This window comes from Athene cunicularia (assembly GCF_003259725.1).
Source record: "Athene cunicularia isolate RWA chromosome 26 unlocalized genomic scaffold, athCun1 chr26_part2, whole genome shotgun sequence".
Taxonomy (NCBI): Eukaryota; Metazoa; Chordata; class Aves; order Strigiformes; family Strigidae; genus Athene; species Athene cunicularia.
The window spans coordinates 682,511-701,912 of NW_020799137.1; the positions used below are offsets into that span (position 1 = coordinate 682,511).

General features: G+C 51.8%; 3 protein-coding genes across 4 annotated transcripts in view; 2 read left to right on the plus strand and 1 right to left on the minus strand.

The window, feature by feature from the left end:
* Positions 1 to 4,705: 4,705 nt before the first annotated feature.
* On the plus strand, positions 4,706 to 13,118 carry TIMM17A (translocase of inner mitochondrial membrane 17A). The gene is made up of 5 exons (XM_026864534.1): positions 4,706 to 4,836; positions 6,832 to 6,895; positions 8,177 to 8,305; positions 8,695 to 8,805; positions 10,091 to 13,118. The coding sequence occupies exons 1-5, from the start codon at positions 4,777 to 4,779 to the stop codon at positions 10,159 to 10,161; spliced, it is 435 nt and encodes a 144-aa protein (XP_026720335.1). The 5' UTR covers positions 4,706 to 4,776; the 3' UTR covers positions 10,162 to 13,118.
* On the minus strand, positions 13,088 to 18,799 carry ADIPOR1 (adiponectin receptor 1). The gene is made up of 6 exons (XM_026864530.1): positions 18,554 to 18,799; positions 17,654 to 17,825; positions 16,917 to 17,103; positions 15,593 to 15,780; positions 13,668 to 13,861; positions 13,088 to 13,364 (listed from the first exon to the last, which is right to left on the minus strand). Exons 1-6 carry the CDS (start codon positions 18,581 to 18,583, stop codon positions 13,236 to 13,238), a joined length of 900 nt encoding a protein of 299 aa, XP_026720331.1. The 5' UTR covers positions 18,584 to 18,799; the 3' UTR covers positions 13,088 to 13,235.
* Positions 18,800 to 18,965: 166 nt separating this feature from the next.
* The window catches only part of LOC113489037 (tetraspanin-18-like), a 4,841-nt gene continuing 4,404 nt past the window's right edge, over positions 18,966 to 19,402 (plus strand). For both annotated transcript variants that reach the window (XM_026864527.1, XM_026864529.1), the window contains exon 1: positions 18,966 to 19,369. The gene's annotated coding sequence lies outside the window, so the exon portion shown is untranslated. The remainder of the gene's footprint in view (positions 19,370 to 19,402) is intronic.

Consider the following 19,402-nt stretch of genomic DNA (forward strand, 5'->3'; position numbering starts at 1 on the left):
AGTTTACTGGATGTTTTCAAAAACTCTGGTTTGGATCCAATTTGGATCGAAACCAAATGGAAAGAAACAAAACTAACAGGATTCCTGGCAAAGTGGAAAGGCTGGGAAGTGGCCAGTGCCTCTCCCTGAGGTCGGTGCACAGGCTGCTCTTAGAGTTAAGCTCACATCAGCCTCCGTGGCACAGGCAGAGCAGCAGCAAGGCTTTCAAGTAATATCTTGCTCACACAAGCCTGTCAGAGGCATTTACTTGGGTGCTGCTTGCTGGGAAATCCTGCCGATCTCCTCTGCACAAACCCCAGAGACCCCGCAGGCTCGCGATTGCTGCCGTGCCCTCAGTAGAAACGTCCTTGTGTTGCGGGGAGGGCGCTTGCCGCGGCGGCGGAGGTAACACAGGCAGCTGCATTTTGGTGGGGAAATCGTTCCTGGATCGATAAATCGAAAGCACTTTGCAGTGGGGGAGAACAGTCCAATCCGTAAGCGCAGGGACTCGCGTCCACCGCGTCCTGCTGGGGCGGTTTGAGCGTCCAGCCAGCCCCTGCTCACCTGCCGAGCTCCATGGGTGGCCCCCCAAAGCTGCCCAGGCCCCTTTCCCCTGCCCCACATCCCGTCGAGGACGCCCGAGTGCAGCCCTTATCCCCTCACAGCTCCACCCGCAGGGCTGGGGCGATGCCGTTGGGGTGCAGACCGGAGGGTACCGACACACCGTTACTGAGGGTACACAAGGAGAGGGCTGGATTTTGGGGCTTATCTGTGACTCTCTGTCATTGCACCCTGGCTGCAGGTTGGATTATTCAGGAATTGCACTGCTGATCATGGGGAGCTTTGTCCCGTGGCTCTACTATTCGTTCTACTGCTCTCCACAGCCAAGACTCATCTACCTCTCCATCGTCTGTGTCTTGGGCATCTCTGCCATCATTGTTGCTCAGTGGGACCGGTTTGCCACCCCCAAGCACAGGCAGACAAGAGCAGGTAGGAGATCTCCCTCCTCACCCCGAGTCCCCAGCCCTGTGAGGGCTCCAGGGGGCACTTTGGGAAGATCCCGTTGTGGGGTGGCTCTTCCCATTTGGGAAAACTCAGCACCTGCAGAATTCCTTCCCCCGCTCCCGTGGGGCGGGAGCGCAGCGGCCCGGCCGCGCAGGCAGCCTTACCGCTCAGCTGCCGGCATCGAAACCCCCTCCCGCTTCTGCAGCCTCTCTGTGAGCGTTCACAGCCGCGCTGGTTGCAACCTAAAGGTTTTATTTGTAGTCACAAAACATTCAAATTAAAGTTGAGGCTTAGGATTTTAAGTATAGAACATTCAGCTCACCTCTTCGCAACTGTTCATGAGACTTTTCCCAGAGTTTTGCAGATTGCTCTGCTGCCGCATTTTTAAGGTTTTCCATAAATATCAGCTCTGCCTTTCTACAGCACAAAGTTTGGGACATAAGAAAAATAAATTTAATCGATTGATTGATTGCAGTGGGCTCAAGGTAATCTGATTATCCCTTCGGTGGGGTCATGTGATAGGGTTATTTTGCTGCTAAGCTGTAGGGGGGCTCTTGGGGCTTTTTTGCAGCTATTTTGCTGCAAGTCACCCAGTTATCTTCCCCCCCCTCTCCTCAGCAACGTTGGGGGTTTCAGCTGGGAGCTGATGTTACTGGCAGTGCTGTGACCTCGCTGGGAGGTGACACTGTAGGACCTGGCTGAAGTTTGCGTAGCAGTCACCTTCCTTAGAAGTGTGGATCGTTATCGGCCTGAGTGGCTGAGCGGGGAGGCAGAGGTCCGGCTGGTCAGGCTGGTGTGTCACAACGCTTCGAGGACGAGGATGAAGCGCTGCCCCTTCTGCAGCAGAGCCGGTGTCACGCTGGGGCCCTGCTGAACCGTCAGCGCTGAGAAAGGGCAGCAGCTTTGTTTATTTAAAACGCGGTGGCCTCTGACTCTAGTAGTTCATCGGCCGTTAGGAGGGCTGCCGGCAACCGTGGAGCTTGGAGGGATGATTCCTTGCTCTGAGTGAGGGTCTTGGCTCACGGGCAGTCAGAGCTGGCCTGGCGCCTGCTGGCTCTCCTCACTCTGCTGGCCCTGCCATTCTCTCCTCTTTTTATCAAGCCAAATGGTGCTGTGAGCCACTGTAGCTCCTTCTGAGGTGAGGGTTATCTTCAGCCTTGATGGTCATTCGAGCTGGTATGTGGCGGCCTGGGGACTCTGGCATAAATGAAGTCCTGGCCTCTGCTCTCCTCATCTCTAAGTGATCTCAGTTGCCGTCAGGAGTAGGAATCCAACCTTATCTTGTGCAAAGCAGCGAGCACATCGTCTCGCTGCTGTGAGGTGTTGCCTTAAAGTCAGGGGAACAATTAATGGTAACATTAAGCTTGTAGATCAAGTGCCAAATTAATAATAGAATAATCTTGTCTATTCTCTTCTGATTCTTTCCTCTACTGAGGTCAAGCAGTGCCAGGAACTGTGGAGTGTTTTGTGTGGGCTTTCAGATGCACACAGCGTCTCTCCGGGAGTTCCAAGGAGCTGACACATGAAATGGCTGTGCTGGTATCAAAGATGTTTTCTCATTTAAAAGCTGCATCTGAAGAGGCTTGAAGGATAGTTTAAAAGGAAAATTAAGAACCCCAAAGGTGACAGTTAATGATCTTAACATCTGAAGCAAGGTTAAAGATGGAAAAAGTCTAGGAAAGCATTCCATGATTGGGGTCTAATTAATGAAGCTTCTGTAAAGAACAGTCATGATTTGCTAAATTGGAATTCTTTGCCCTTGTGGGTAAAGGAAGACCGCTTTACATAATCTATTTGGATTTCCAGAAAGCCTTTTAACAAGAACAGTGTTAGCAAGTTAACGAAGGAAGAGAGTTGTGATGAGATGTTTTATTCATAAGAGAGTAGATCAAAATCTGGACAGGAGATGTGGAGAAGAACAAAAGAACAAAAAAATCCTGAGAAGAAAGTGTTAGTCTCTTTTCATCTTGGCGTATCTGACAACAGTGTGCCTGTAATGTTTTCCTGATCATTAAATGCAGGAAACAGGAAGGAAAATAAAATGTGAAATGGGACTAAATTATTTAAGTTAAGCAAAGCTGGAGGGCATTTGTAAGGAGTATGAGATGAAAGACAAGGCAATAAGTAAGAAGAGTGATGTGTGATGGGGTAATGTACAATCCTTCCACTGTTTTCTGAATCACTGTGGGTTTGGGACCTGGATGTGGCTGTCACTTGGGGAGATCAGTGGTGATGTTTGGGTGGCTTCTGGTGTGTTTGGAACAGCCAAGCTCTGCCAAGGTGGAAAAGCAAAGCAAAGGAACAAGTGAACGAGGCCAGGTGTGCAAACAAGCAATTTACCTTCATTTCTGAGGCGTGCAGAGCTGGCTGTGTGCTCTCATTAGAGCAACTGCGGAGCTAAGGAGAGACTCAGAAGTAGGTCATGAAAGTGAGGAGCCTGGGAGAACGTGTAGGAGGAGGGACTGCAAATTTTAGACCTTTTTTTCAGTAAGAAACGAAACACCTCATGACAAAATATGCAGTGCAGCGAGGGGTCTGGGGAAAAGAGACGATGTTTTTCACTCCTTAGAGCAGCAGAGCGTTAGCTTATGCTGTGAAGCAGAAGAGTGGCAGATTCAAAACGGATCAGTGAAGTTGTATTCTTACGTGCAGGAGCCAGATGCTGTAGGGAGTCCTCAAGAACAGAAACATGAAATTCAGGGTGAAATCGGAGGCTCATATCTGTAATTTGCTAATGTGAACACAGCTTGCCGCATTGCCGCATGCTGGTGTAGTCTGGTTTATGCTGGGTTTGCTGATTGTTGCCAGTGCAAGAGTTAAAATCGTCCGAGTGCCTGGCTTCTGCCTTAAGATTTTGATAAAAGATTCAAGAAACAAAACAACTTTGTTATTTTATGCTTCAAATTTACAAGCAGTGGCAACAGAGGTTAATACCAGGTTAGTGCTCACCTAGTTTAGGAGTTCTGTTTAGTGATGGAGAGTTACAAGGCTCTAGTGCTTGGCAGTGGTTTTGAACCCCAAATGAAAGCTCGTCTCACTGGTGTTGGAAGTGTTTGCTGCGAGGAGGGTGCTCTTTGTGTTGCAAAGCTTGTGCTCGCTGGTCGGAAACATTTGACGCTTTATGTTGTTGGAGGCAGGAGTTGTGGCCTTATGGACCTCTGACTAGGTCTGCGTTCTGTTGGAGTGAACTTCAAAGATCCAGGATGCATCAGGGAAAACCTTTTCAGTTTAAATGAAAGATGACTTTGAAGTCTCTCATTTAAATAACCAGAACTAATGAAAAGCATGAGTAATTCAGGAAAGTGATGTTTTGTGCCAGCTGTGAACTTAGTCTCATTGAATTTGCCACTGGAGTTTTCTGTAGATCAAGACAAGAATGAGAACAGTAAATTCACAGCTATTTGCACTCTGTAAGTAGGACAGAGCTGGAATTCTGCAGTTTTCCATGATGGAAAAACATCTCTCTGCCTTCTGTGAGGAGTTCAAGCAGTTCTTCTGTATATTTGATGCTTACCACTCTCGGGAGATGGGTTGATAGACTCTCGGCAAAGGTTGAGTTTGTTTTCCTGTAATATTACCCGTCCCCCTGTTTTGTTGATGTCTGCTCCACGAGCTGGATGCGAGACCGCACAGCTGGCAGGCTTGATTTTCACTCCAGTTACACTCAGTGCATGAGTGGTGGATCCATTACAGTTAGTTGCACAGTTTAACATGATGGAATTTAGTATTCTCATCTTTATTTTTCTTTATAGTCCCTGGAGGATAGTAGATGACTGCGGAGGTGCTTTCACGATGGGAGCGATAGGAGGTGGCATTTTCCAAGCTATCAAGGGGTTCAGAAATTCCCCAGTGGTAAGTAAAAACATTTGAGAGTGCCTTCAGAGTGCAGTCCTGCTTCTTGCCCATCGACAGTGAACCTGGCCAGCCGAAGGTAAAGGAGAAGCAGTCCCTGTGCAGTGAGGAGCACTGGTTAATGGCCTTAATCCAAACCAGGCACCAGGCGGGTGCATCTGGTGAACGGCTCCGGATCCAGATGGGGCCTTCATCTTTCTGGGTAAAAGTTCTGCTTCCCTCTCTTTGATCTGGTGGCAACAGTGGGATGCTGGCAGCCGACCGCCCTCCCTTGCTGAGAGACATCTCCCTTAGGATGGGGGAAGCAGAGAATGAAGCAGAAAATTACCGTCTTGGCTGATCTTTTGCCTTTGGTTCTGTCTGCATGTCAAGATGTGTGAAGCCTGGGCTGTTCTTCCTCCTCTGGCCTACCCTCTCCCTTTCTTTTATGAAATGGAAAGACACTCAGAGAAATATTTTTTCTCTCCTTTGGATTTATATTAGGGGATATTATTTTCTCTAATTAATCTATTTAATTATTAACATTTTTTTATTAGCTGGATTTTTTTTTGATAGTCAGGTTATGTTTACGCACGCTTCTGCACTTAAACAAGAAAGTTAAACTTTAGCTGATGCAGGTCAGTTATCACTTTCAGGATTTCTGCTGCAAAACTTTGACTGTGAGCCTGTTGTAGGGACACTTGATAAGATCCAATTTCTGCTTGAACATGTGTGTTCAAACTTTTCTCTGGCTTCACATAAAAGGGGTTTTTCTTGAGTGTTTCTTAGTGTTACTGTGTGACATTTAATAAACCATCGGTTTGAGGTAAGTTTTTTCAATAAATAATTGTTTCCAAACTAGTCATATCCTGCAGACACTTAACATGAAAAGGATTATATGCTTAACTACACTCTTAATTTTGCTTAAAACTTATTAAATAAGTCTGTCCACACTTCTAAGTGCTTGTATCAAAACTAAAACTTGAGTCTATGTTCTTTAAATCTTCTTAAAGTGTAGGAAAATACCTTGTCATAATTCACAGAATCCCAGAATCCTCGAGGTTGGAAAAGCCCTTGAAGCTCCTCCAGCCCAACCATGACCCTCACCCTGACCCTTCCCAACTCCCCCAGATCCCTCAGCGCTGGGTCAGCCCGACTCTTCAACCCCCCCAGGGATGGGGACTCCCCCCCTGCCCTGGGCAGCCCATTCCAACGCCCAACAGCCCCTTCTGCACAGAAATCCTTCCTCAGATCTAGTCTGAACCTTCCCTGGTGGGGTCCTGGATGACGTGTTTGGTGTTGGACTCTGGAAGCCTCACCGCTGTGTTTAGGCGCTGAATTACTTGCTTCTCTTAGCTACTGAGACTGGGCTGATGAGACAAGGACTAAATACTCCACCTGACCAGCAGGAACATCTGACTTTGGGACAACTAGTGAGATTGCTGCTGCCAGCCCAGCGCAGTGCTCCTGCTCTGTGGGCATCTGCAACAGGGTTGAGGTGGTTTTACTGAAATAAAATACTGCTGGAAATGTAACAGCGTGTGGTTTTCCTCTAAGGCAGCCCGTGGCACTCTTCCGCTGGGTGGATGTCCCTGTTCTGCACGGACAGTTTCCTCCCTGCAGTTACCTGCACCTGATGCTGCTCTTTGCTCTGTTGGTGTCCTGGCATCAGACAGGAACAAAGAAATGATACATGTGAAATACAAATATGCTTACCTCGCTGAAATGTTACTTTAAATGTCTCCTTCAGTCCCCACTAGGCCACTCAAACAGACTTTGGACTTGAATTGTTTAATGCTTGATGGCTGTAATTCACTTCTGTAGTTGACGAGTATATTATAAGGGAGTGATAAATACTAAAATATCTGTAAAATGCAGCTTCTGTCAGCTCCTGACCGCAGCCCTTGAGAGTGCTTAGAAATATGTTGGGCCTCTGGCAAGATTTTACTATATGCAGTCGGATTGGCTGTAAGACTTCCCTCTTCTATTTTAACTGTCATTTATCTTCTATTGTAGGGTGTAAACCACCGGCTGCGGGGAAGTTTGACAGCTATTAAAACAAGAGCTCCACAACTGGGAGGTAATTAATTTTGTCTTGTTGCTGCAGTCAGTCGACTGTTGGTAGATAACCCAGTTTGGGAATATAACGTGGTACAAGTGCAGTGACACTGGAGCTGTGGGCCACCTGATTTTCAGAAGGGTTTGTCAGTCTATGTGATGAGTAAATACAGTTCTGATGCATCCAGAATTAGTTTAGGTGTGGAGGAAATATGCTTGTGTTCATGGAGTGGTAAGCCAGGGTTAATAATTTTGTCATGTTTTAACCAGCTCTGTGCAGAGCTGCCTGGGAGCCTGTGCATTGTGGGCAGGGGTTTAAAATAAATAAACCTGACTCGTTAAAAGAAAGGATCAGGCTTGGAGGAACAATGAAGTGGATGGGTGGGTCTGGGTAGGATTTCAGACTGTTCCCCTGGGGTCAGCTCAGCAAACGTCAGTCATTTTTGTGAAGAGAATTTTGTGTGTAAAAATCTAAAAATCACAAAACAGCAGCTTGAGTCGAAATGATGTCGTGAGCTGTTCCCTGTGCCCTGAGGCTGTTCGGATGGGCAAATTACATTAATGCATTAAAGAAGGAGAAAATGGGAGAGTGGTTTGGAGCAGGGAAACATCAGCTGCAGCAGAACTACTTGAACAAGTCAGGGCCACGGGCTGGAAGGGCTCTAGGGCTGCAGACTGTGCGGAGAGGGATCCCACCTCCGGTTTTTAGCTGGTATTAAGCCTGTGTAAGGCATTAAGACACCTCAAATTAAGGAGTGCTGGACTTACTTTAAATAGTAGTTTTCCCAAAATGAGTCGGGAGATCTTTTAATTTATGATACACATTATTGTTAAAGGACTTCAGAATTTGCATTCTGAAAACTGGGGCAGTCTCTGCGTCTGCTGTACAGTACTGACCAGTACTGATCTGTGATGCCAGGAGCAGGGTTAGGGTAAGGTGTGCAATTACTCTGCATCATTCTCTATGAGGAAATACATTTAAAAAGTGAAAATTCTGAAAGTTTTCTGAGCTAATCTGACTTTATTAGGATGGAAGTTCCATTATAATCGCTGTTTGATAACCTCCCCATCATTAAATATAAATTATTATATCCAAAATGGATATGGAATACGTGTGTCACATGGCAAGTTGAGAATTTTTCTCAGTATTGATTTTAACCTGTGTTTGGTTCTTTGTGAGCTTGAACACACTTCCATGTCTGAAAGCAAGCGCGCTTGTACCACACCATCTCGTGGTTTTAAGGCTGCAGCATGGCTCGCTTGTCTGCTTTCTCTAAACTGGTTTTTGTTTATTTTTGAACAGGTAGCTTTGCTGTCTGGGGAGGTCTCTTCTCCATGATTGACTGCAGTATGGTCAGAATGAGAGGGAAAGAAGATCCGTGGAATTCGATCACGAGTGGAGCCCTGACTGGAGCCATATTAGCTGCAAGAAGTAAGAAACTGAGGACATGAACTCAAAAACTTCCGTATTCTAAACATACAGTTCTCATTGTTGTAGTGAAGCAACAGTCTGTGACGCCTAAATTGGAATTTACTTTGTCAGAAAAATTGAAAGATAATCTGAAACTTTTGTCCTGTGCTTATGAAAGTAATAATTATGTTCTCAAACATTATCAGTGTTCCTTTGTTTCCTGAGGGGGTGGGGGGAAGCTGCCCAGGAATTATCCTTTTATTGGTGATGCTAATGAGGCTTAACAGATGCAAAATTATTGCTTCTGAGTCTACTTATAGGAAAGATGATAACTAAAGAAAGAGAGCTATAATAGGCAAAGTAATGCACCAAAGAGGTAAAAGGTGTTGTTTTGTGCTTTCTGTTTTCAGATGGACCTGTTGCGATGGTCGGATCGGCAGCCATGGGAGGAATTCTCCTAGCTTTAATTGAAGGAGCTGGCATTCTGTTAACAAGATTTGCCTCCACACAATTTCCAAACGGTAAGGAGCCACCGGACTGTGGTATCACAAGGCTCCTGTAGTGCAGTCTCTGCTAACGTACCTCTTGCAGTCAGTCACTGCTCTTACCCCAGAGCGAATCTGCTCTGCCGGTTGCCAGCTTCCAAGCCTGTAGAAAGTCAAGGAGGAGCCGCACGTTTCTGTGACGGCACAAGAGTGTCATCAGCTCCTTCCCACTGGGTGACGGGAGGCTGCGTGGCTGAAGGCAGCGATGTCCCTGCTGTTCCTGTCCTCTGCCCTGGCCCCTGATGCGGCCTGTCAGGGAGTTGCAGAGGGCCAGGAGGTCTCCCCTCAGCCTCCTCCAGACTGAACCCCCCCAGTTCCCTCAGCCGCTCCCCAGCAGACCTGTGCTCCAGACCCCTCAGACAACCCTGGTTTCAGTGAGGTGATCAAGATCAGCAGGTGGATACAAATAAAACTTTTCCAAGAGGGGTGGGGGTGGTGTTTTTTTTCTAAACTGCTTCAAAAACTAGATCCTTTTTTTTTTTTTCCCCCCTAAAATGCATGCTGAGGTGTCAGCTGAGTTGATAACACTTTGTGTAAATACTTGTCGAGGGAAAATACTTAATAACACTGTGACTCTACCTTATTTTGGGAGGAATACAGACAAAAACTGGTGTTGAAAGGATTAATAGCAGGCCACTAATTCATGAGAGGCTTCCTCTCTCAGGTTTGTTCACTGACATTCTTTGTTCAATCTAAACTATAACAATTTCTGTTCTTAATACAAAGACATTTTAAAGTTAATCTGCTTTAGAGAAGGGGTATCATCTGTCTGTTAGGATTTATTCTCGCTGCAGTTGGCGTACAGGGAGCGTATTGCTTCCCTCCAGCAGCACGTCGGTAAGAGGAGCTGGGAAGCCGACTCCACAATGATTTGTTCCGTTTCACTGGTTTGCTTTATTGTCGGGCAAGTTACTGGGGGTAAACCTTGACAGAGTGGCTAAGTTCAGCTGAAGGGCAATAAGGCACGGGCATCCGGCTCCTTCAGGTGACTGAAAAGGTTTCCCTGGCACTGCTCTGATTCCTTTCCCCATTAATAAAGGAGATAAAAATATGGTCCTTACTGAACTGACACTCGTCAATGCATAAAGCTCTTGAACTTTGAGTGAAGAAAAATCAAATATGAAGTCTTGTTATTGGCTTCATTAATTGTAGAGGGGATTTATATTAAAAATGCTGTGAATGTGTTTCATGCTGTTAGCAGGAAGAATCTCTTGTCTTTTGGTATTTATTATTTGCTTTTTTCTTGCTTGCTTATTTGCAGGCCCTCAGCTTTCAGAAGACCCCTCCCAGTTGCAGCCCTCTCCATTTGGCGACTACAGACAGTACCAGTGATTATCCTCATTCTCCTGGTTCACACTCTACCTGAGCTGTGATTTCAAATGCTGGAGGACCAAGATGGGTATGTCTTTACACCGGGGGTAGTCTCTTACACAAACCGTGCCAAGAGGACCTTCAGCACTTTCCAGTGTAAAGCTGCACAGGAGAACTTTTAGAAGATGACAAATCTATTTATTCATGATAGATTCCATTGCTGTAATGTTAATACGTGTCTGATAGAATACATGGAGATTTAAGACAAGAACCAAACGGAGTCTTGTCATCCTTTGGACACGGACTGGAGTGAAAGTCTTTGGAGCCTTCTCTGGGATGTGGCACTGACCAGCCGCAGCGGGTGCAGCTGGAGTTTAGCCTCTCACTCGTCGAGTTTAGGTTGCCACACATATTTCAGCTTAAGGAAGAGTTCATCTACACGCAGTTTTACATTCCCAGAGTGAATGTTACTGGCAGAACGTGCAAGCCAGTGAAAATTACTTCCAGCAGTATATATTTCACTGCTGTTCTTTGTTTTCTACGCTTTTGCCGTGCAGCCCAAGTTCTTTGGTTAAAGCAGAATCTGCCTTTTGTGGATTCGTGGGCTGCAGCACCGCTGCCCTCCCCGAAACCTGCCAGGCTTTGAGCCCTTTTAGCGAGAGGTGGCAGCAAACTAATTCTTCGCAGCAGCTGCTGCTTGCTGTGGCTTTTGCAGCAGGCGTGGAAGGGAACACCAGAAGCAGTTTTGCCTGCCAGGGCTGCGGGGAGACGTGCAGGAGCCCCGAGCAGAGCCCACAGAGTGCTGTGGGGCTGGAGGGGGAGCGCTGCACCTGCCTGCCCGCTGCCAGCACAGCCTCTGGCCTTTTCACCTCAGCTCCGGTCCTAAGCACAGCTAAACCATCTGCTCTGTGTTTTAGATCTTAAACTTCAGTTTTTGTTCTTCATCTCCAGTTGTGGAGGCGTGTTCCCCCTTAAGTCATAACAGCATTTTCTGTTAATACTGTGGCTTGCTGGCGGTTCCTGGTAGAATATCTCTATTCAGACAGACTTGGGTAATATTATCTGAGTTGCTTCATGGCTTTTCCTCTGCCCAGGAAGGAGATTGATCTCTGCACTCCGTCAGGAAACTCAGACCCATGTAGTAGGAGGAGAGGGTGAAAATAACACAGAAGTGGTCACAGTCATGGGTGACAAATGGGGGCATTAGGATCGTACGAAGCGTGCACGCAAGCAACCATCTCCTGTGTCCCTTCACCCTGCCAAAGTGCCATTTTCCTGTTTCCCCCCCCCCGCCTGTCCTAGAACCGCTCCAGGACTGCCAGGGCTTGCCTCTCCAGTACTGTTCTGTTTCATGTAGTTGCTGTTGGTGTGTAATTTTCAAAAACCTTTAAGCACAAAAGCACTCTGTGTGTGTGTGTGTGAAGGCTCAACTCACTTTGCTGCTTACCTGGTTCCTCAGGTGTATTTTAAAGACAGTTTTCTTGATTTGTGTCACCCAGTCAGTGCTCTCTTGTTCTGGGTTGAGACCCCGGCTGTAGGGGGGTGGGCAAGTCTCTGGTCTTGGAGAATCACACTTGGCTGTGGAGCCTCCCCTGCATCCCAATCTGGGAGTTATTCACTGTCTCTTTTCCCCTGCTCTTTATAGAGGATTAGTGCACTCAGGGTTTCAAATCTGCCCACAGCGTGAGGGTTTCGTTCTCCAGCCCAGCTCTTGTGCTGCTGAGCTGTCCCTGGGGCTCTGTGGAGAGGGGACTTGGCTGACACTGAGGCACAGCCTGGAGCCCCTGGGTGCCCTCTCCCAGTGCTCTGGCTGGGAGCAGACTGGCCATGCTGGGAACGTGGGGATGTGCAGGACCTGGTGGGGGTTAATCTGCAGCAGGGGAACCTGGGGGCTCCCTCCAGGCCCTGCCCAAACAGCTCCAAAAAGGGCCATGGGGACAACAGGGCCACATGCCACTGGTGACCAGCAGTGGCCCAGGGGCTGGTAACAGGCTTCAGCTGCCTGAGACGAGCTTTACTCAGCTCAGCTCCTCTAATCCCCCTTGACTGTCTGCATGGGCTGGTCACCCTCACACACGTGAGGCTGCTCATGGGGGGTGTCCCTTGCTGCCCCCACACCTGCTGGGCCTCTTTGCCACCTGGTCCCCACAGGGGTGGCAGCAGGTCCCATTGCCCAGCAGCCTGGCGGCAGGCGGGGAAGGGTTTCCTGAACTCTCCTCGCAACACCCCAGAGTTTCCTGTTTTTCAGCTGTTGGGGCTGTCTCCTGACTCACTGCCCGTCCTGCCTTTGGAGGGGGACGCACTCCCAGGGTGCTCCAAGCCCTTCCCCCAGCAGCAGCCCCCACCCCAAAAAAACGAGACTGACACCACCAGCACGACACTGAACTATTGACCTTTTTATTTCAATCAGCTACAGCAGCTCTACATTCCCCTAAACCACTGTCCTTCCTTGACTACCACAGACAGCAAGGGAGCCGAGTACACTGCGGTGGCAGCAAGTCTTTTTAAAGCTTAGTATTAAATATTAAATATTCTCTCGTTTATGTTTACATTACTTTGTCAAGGAAAACAAACAAACAAAAAAAGACAATTAAAACTTAACTTACATCAATCTGTGCCTGTGCCCTGGGCAGCAGTGCCGGGGGCTGCAGAGCTGCCCCAGTAAGGCAGCTCTGCTGTGAGGGATATGCAAAAAAATCTCTGGCCCTGGGCCTGGTAGTGCGTGACTCCGCTCGCTCCGGTGCTGAGCGCGGGCAGGGGGTGCTGGGCTGTGCTGGGAGCAGGGTACCCGCACCCCCCGCGTCCAGGAATCGGCGTGTCTGGGGGGGTCGGACCACCCCGGTGCAGCTAAAACACTGTCTGGAGGAGGAGGCGAGGCCGTGGCACCTCCCCTCAGCCCCAGCGATGTGCGTGGGGAAGGGGGTGAGGATTTGGTCAACGACTTTGCTAAAGAATTTTTCTGTTTTTTTTTTTTCCTTTAAAAAAAAAAAAACAAACAAACCCGACAACTCCAAACAGTTTTGAGTCTTCCTTTGATTTTAGCAAAGACAGAGTTTAAAAAGCACTTAGGAAGCTTGTACTAAAATCAGGCGCTCTCAGAGGAGAGAGTCGTCTGTGCACCCCCCTTCGAGTCCGTAGCGAAACTCCTGCAGGTTCGACACCCCGTAGAAGTGGACGAAGGCCGCAGCCACCACAAGCACGTGGAAGATCTGATGTGACTGAAACTGCGGGGAAGTGAAAAAGCCCTTTAGACCCAGACCAAAGGGGACAAAACAATGCTGGGAACACCTCCTCCTCCTCCTCGCTGCTTCCTCACTGCCCCAGGACTGTTCTTTGAGCTCCACATTTCCCACCTTGCCGCTCCCCCCTCACCACGTACTTTGCCCACCCTGTGGGCTCACAGCAGCCGTCCAAGGTCTGGCTCTGGGGCACATCAGGATCCCCCCCCAGCGACCTTATTCCTCACCTCGGGGCTCATCCTCCCCATCCCCAGCACCCCACTCACCACTTTGTCCCCCCACACTCACCCAGATGTCGAACTTGCCCGGGAAGAAGCGCTCAGGTATGCGGGCGGCGTAGAGCCCCGCGCCTGTGATGTACATCACGGCCATGAGGAAGAACCAGCCCATCTGGCCGACGGTGGTGGCTTTCACGAAGCCCTCGGCGATGGTGAAGTGCATGGTGGGCACCACACCGCTCAGCCCCAGCCCCAGGAACACGCCTGCAGTGGGGAGGAGACCTCAGCGTGGATGAGACCGACCCACTCACCTCGCACCCTGCTCCTGTGCAAAGGGAAGCTCTTGGAGGCACCAGCAGCTTTTCCTCACTCAGTCCTGGATGATCCAACACCGCCCATCCCCTCCCCATTTATTCTTCAAACAGTGAGGGATCTACAGCTCTATGTCCCAGTCAAAACATTGCTCACCCCCAGTGCTCGCTGGGTGGAGCTCACCCAGGGTTCGTACAGCCACGGGGCTGCGGCGGCTCCCGGCTACGAGAATGGCCCTTTCGGGAGGTGTCGGCCCTTTGGGTCACACCAAAGCCTCAGGAGTGTGAGAAACGCGGCTGCCCCAGCCACCCCTTTGGGGAGAGGCTTTGCCAGAGCCATTTATTTGGTGAAAGCTGCTTTGGAGCTCAAGGGGAAGGTCTGAGTTATAGAATCCTCCGGGTTGGAAGAGACCCTGAAGCTCCTCCAGCCCAACCATGACCCTCACCCTGACCCTTCCCAACTCCTCCAGATCCCTCAGCGCTGGCTCAGCCCGACTCTTCAACCCCTCCAGGGATCCCGGGGACTCCCCCCTGCCCTGGGCAGCCCATTCCAACGCCCAACAGCCCCTTCTGCACAGAAATCCTTCCTCAGAGCCAGCCTGACCCTGCCCTGGGCAGCTTGAGGCCATTCCCTCGGGGCCTGGCGCTGGCTCCTTGGCTCCAGAGACTCATCCCCCGTCTCTGCCCCCTCCTGGCAGGGAGTTGCAGAGGGCCAGGAGGTCTCCCCTCAGCCTCCTCCAGACTAAACCCCCCCAGTTCCCCCAGCTGCTCCCCAGCAGACCTGTGCTCCAGACCCTGCCCCAGATCCGTTGCCCTTCTCTGGACATGCTCAAGTCATTCAGTGGCCTTTTTGGGGTGAGGGGCCCAGAACTAAACATGGTAATTAGCAGTGCTGAAATTTTCAACTCTGGCATCTAATTAATTTGGCGGAGAGCAAACGGCATCGCAGTGAGACACCAGCCGAGAGGGGCTGCAGCTCATCCTCACAGCAGGATCTCGCTCCTTGGGATCTCTGCCAGCAGCCAACACTAGCGTGGCTGGGGGGAGAGCAGAGGGGCTAGCAGTCCCCCCCTTTCCCCCTCTGAGGGGACCTGGTGCCAGCAGCACTGCCTGGCCTCCAGCTCCGCATCGTCCCATTCTGCAGCAGGAGCCCCCCGGGGGAGGCGAGGGCGGGCAGCGGCGTTTCTCCGCGCTCAGTGGTGCTCAGCCAGGCCGAGTTAATCTGCGGGGGCAAGGCAGGGGGGAGAGAGCACGGAGTGGGCTGGGGGCAACTGCAGCCTCTGGGAAGAACAGTATGTGTCGGGGGGCAACTGGCAGGGGACTTCCTCCTCCTCTGCGCAAGCTGCAGGCTAAGGCTGCCAAAGTGCTTCCCGGAGCAGGCGGTTTCACGCTGCGCAGCCCCAGGCTGCCCAGCCACCACTTACAGGGCTATTTTTAAACACTGCCTCCCTGCTCCAAACCTCAGGCTCGCCGAGTGCCAGGCTGAGCTCAGGCTCTGCTCAGCAGAGCATCTAAATCCCCAGCACACAGATGAGGAGGGAGACTCTCCCTTCTGGGGGAAGGAATTCTGCAGGTGCTGAGTTTTCCCAAATGGGAAGAGCCACCCCACAACGGGATCTTCCCAAAGTGCCCCCTGGAGCCCTCACAGGGCTGGGGACTCGGGGTGAGGAGGGAGATCTCCTACCTGCTCTTGTCTGCCTGTGCTTGGGGGTGGCAAACCGGTCCCACTGAGCAACAATGATGGCAGAGATGCCCAAGACACAGACGATGGAGAGGTAGATGAGTCTTGGCTGTGGAGAGCAGTAGAACGAATAGTAGAGCCACGGGACAAAGCTCCCCATGATCAGCAGTGCAATTCCTGAATAATCCAACCTGCAGCCAGGGTGCAATGACAGAGAGTCACAGATAAGCCCCAAAATCCAGCCCTCTCCTTGTGTACCCTCAGTAACGGTGTGTCGGTACCCTCCGGTCTGCACCCCAACGGCATCGCCCCAGCCCTGCGGGTGGAGCTGTGAGGGGATAAGGGCTGCACTCGGGCGTCCTCGACGGGATGTGGGGCAGGGGAAAGGGGCCTGGGCAGCTTTGGGGGGCCACCCATGGAGCTCGGCAGGTGAGCAGGGGCTGGCTGGACGCTCAAACCGCCCCAGCAGGACGCGGTGGACGCGAGTCCCTGCGCTTACGGATTGGACTGTTCTCCCCCACTGCAAAGTGCTTTCGATTTATCGATCCAGGAACGATTTCCCCACCAAAATGCAGCTGCCTGTGTTACCTCCGCCGCCGCGGCAAGCGCCCTCCCCGCAACACAAGGACGTTTCTACTGAGGGCACGGCAGCAATCGCGAGCCTGCGGGGTCTCTGGGGTTTGTGCAGAGGAGATCGGCAGGATTTCCCAGCAAGCAGCACCCAAGTAAATGCCTCTGACAGGCTTGTGTGAGCAAGATATTACTTGAAAGCCTTGCTGCTGCTCTGCCTGTGCCACGGAGGCTGATGTGAGCTTAACTCTAAGAGCAGCCTGTGCACCGACCTCAGGGAGAGGCACTGGCCACTTCCCAGCCTTTCCACTTTGCCAGGAATCCTGTTAGTTTTGTTTCTTTCCATTTGGTTTCGATCCAAATTGGATCCAAACCAGAGTTTTTGAAAACATCCAGTAAACTGAAAACGGCCAAACCGCTGCATCCCGCGGCTGCCCAGCGAGACCAAGACCCCTCCTTGCTTCACTGCTGCGAGGGGTACAAGGGCTGTTCCCTTGGGAGCGGCAGGTTCCCAGGTTCCCTGTCTCCCCCCAACCCCCCTGAGGGCATTTTAGCTGACAGAATTAAGGTGCTCAGGCATGGGGCAGAGCCCTTCAGGATGCAGCTGTGGTTCCCTCTCAGCTCCACAATGGATTTGGTGAACGCTCCCCTTCCCCCAAGGATAAAAGATTTGGGAACTCAGCGCTTCCCAAGAGGAAGTGCTGTGAGAACTCGGAGCCTCCTGTGAGACCACACAACCACACTTGTGCTGACTCACTTCGAAAAAGTCCGTGAGACTTTCTCCGAGTGACAGTAGACAGTGTGGAAAAGCCAGGAGAAGCTGAGGCACAGCACTGCTCCCAGGAAGAACATCCCGAACACCACCTTCTCCTGGAGAGGAGCCATGAAATACATGTTGGGCCGCAGCATGGTCAGGATCCCCAGGCAGAGGAACAAAACGAAACCTGCAGGGAACACACCGAATGGGCAGTCAGGCAGAAGGAGAGGGAATGGATTCAGCAAAAAGCCAGGAGAAACACAGCCCTGGCTCTGCTCTGCAAGGCCCTGGGTGTATCCTGCTCGCAGCGCACCCAGAGGCGCTCAGTCACACCTGGGGGTGTTGTTACTGCAGGTGAGCAGAGCTGGGAGCAAGGGCACGGTCAGGTGTGGGGTGTAGAGCCACTGATCGTCCCTGGGATTTGGAGGAAGCACTCTGAGGCTTTCCTGTTACACCCAGGACACATTTCTCCATCCAGCTCTTGCAGTGTCGGGCAAAGCCACAAACAGCAGCTGAGCCCCGCTGTGAGGAAGCGCCCTGGTCTCCCTTCAGCCAAGGAACGCCTGGAGCTCTTGGGCACCTCGTGCCACAGCTGCCTGCGAGCACAGGGCCAGGCCAGGGTACATCAACCCCAACGGGACCCCCCACCAAGCAAGTCCTGGCCATAAAAGGCCACCCTGTGCATGAGGGCAACGGCCACCTTTAGCCCCAGGGCTACCAAACCCCCCCCCAGTCACCTAGCAAGTGCGTCCAGATGTTGCCCGTCTCGGTGTGTATTCGGAAGATGCTCTTGAAGCAGGCTCGGAAGGACGGCATGGGAGGCCTGTGGCCATGCAGGAGGTAATCGTTGTCCTTCAGCCAGTCGGGCAGCACGTCGTAAGGGATCACGCGCCAGCGCCCTTCCCACACCTGCAATAACCAAGCTGTGCTGGTGGCCCCCAGAGCGTCAAGCCAGCCCAAAGGTTCATGTTTACTCACCCCAGGAGCCTAAAACTGCATGCGGAACAAGCCCAGCCAGGGCTGAAAGGGCCCTGTAAGGCGCCTCGGGGAGAGGAAGTTCAGCTTTTGCAACATCAGCAGCCTGTGGGACCCCTTAAAGCCACCCACATCCTGCAGAGCGCTCCCCACACGTCCCCTCAGGGAGTCAGAGGTGATTTGCACCCTCAGGTTTAACTGCTCTGAACCCCAAGCAACTGTTCTCTGCAGTGGGGAACACAGGGAAGAGGGAGTCCTGGCTGGCAACAGAGCCAGGCTGACCCTCAGCTGATGCCACCGCTTACAAAAATGTGGTGACCATGAGCACAGGCACTGGGTGAAACCAGCAACTGGTGCTCCCAGTCCCCGTTAGAGGGCCGCAGGGATACCAGGGCTGCTCCCCAGGTCGCTGCTCGGCCGGCATGGCTGAGCACAACCCCCACTCACACCTCCCAGCCGCTGCCATGCCCTTCCCACACTGCTCCCAGGAGATGCTGCTGGGAGTGGGCCCAGGCAGACTGCCGGCAGAGCAGCACAGAGCCCCGGGAGCTTCCCCCAGACGTCCCAGCCCCTTCCCACCACCCCGAGCCCCGGGCTTGGGGCATCCAGACCTCACTAATACTCCAAAATTAGGATTGTGGGATTGCTGCATGCTCCCATACCTTATACACAAACTCTTCCATCTTCTCCATGGCGTGATGAGCCTGCAGAGGCAGAGTCAGCACACGGACCACCTCCTCCTCTTCCTCACGGGCTGCTGGGCATGGCGGGTCTTCTGCCTAGAGGGAGAGACACCAGGAGGAAACCATTCCTGCCCATGGGAGGACGAACAGCGTCCAGAGAGCAGCAAGTCCCTTCTGAGAGCACTCGGGGCTTCATCCCTCCCCGAGGGGACAGGCAGGACCCGGCGGTCACCACCGCTTATGCAATACGCTACTGTCTTAACCATCTCAGGCAGGCTAATCCCAGCTTTATCCTTGTTGAAAGGTGGGATTACTGGGGGGGGATTTTCATCCCTACAACCAAGGCTGAAACAGCCACTTGGCCCAGCCGGGACACCCAGCCCCCCACCCTATTCAGGAGCCCAGCAAGCACAGAGGCAGCGCCTTCCCACACCCCCCCGGCTCCACTCCCTCTCCGTTAGCGGGTTTGGGCAGGTGATTCCCAGTCCTAAGGGCCACGGCCCAGCTGGCTGACCCAGGACACCCCCTTCGCTCCAGCGGCGGCACGGGCAGGCAGGGACGGCGCGTCTCGGCCACAGCTCTGCCCGAGGGCGGCTGCAGACCCACGCCCGCACGACGGGACAAGTTTTTGGGCCAGCTCAAAGCACGGCCCAGCCAGACCATCCGCGTCGGGGTAACAAAATATTCCACCGCCTCTCTGCGCTGTAACAAAGCGACGACCAGCCCCTGAGCTCTACCAAACGCGGCCGGCCGGCATCCTTCAAGCTGCTAATGGGATAACGGGCAAATTCCCAGGTTAATCCGCAAGGACGGAGCGCAGAGGCTGAG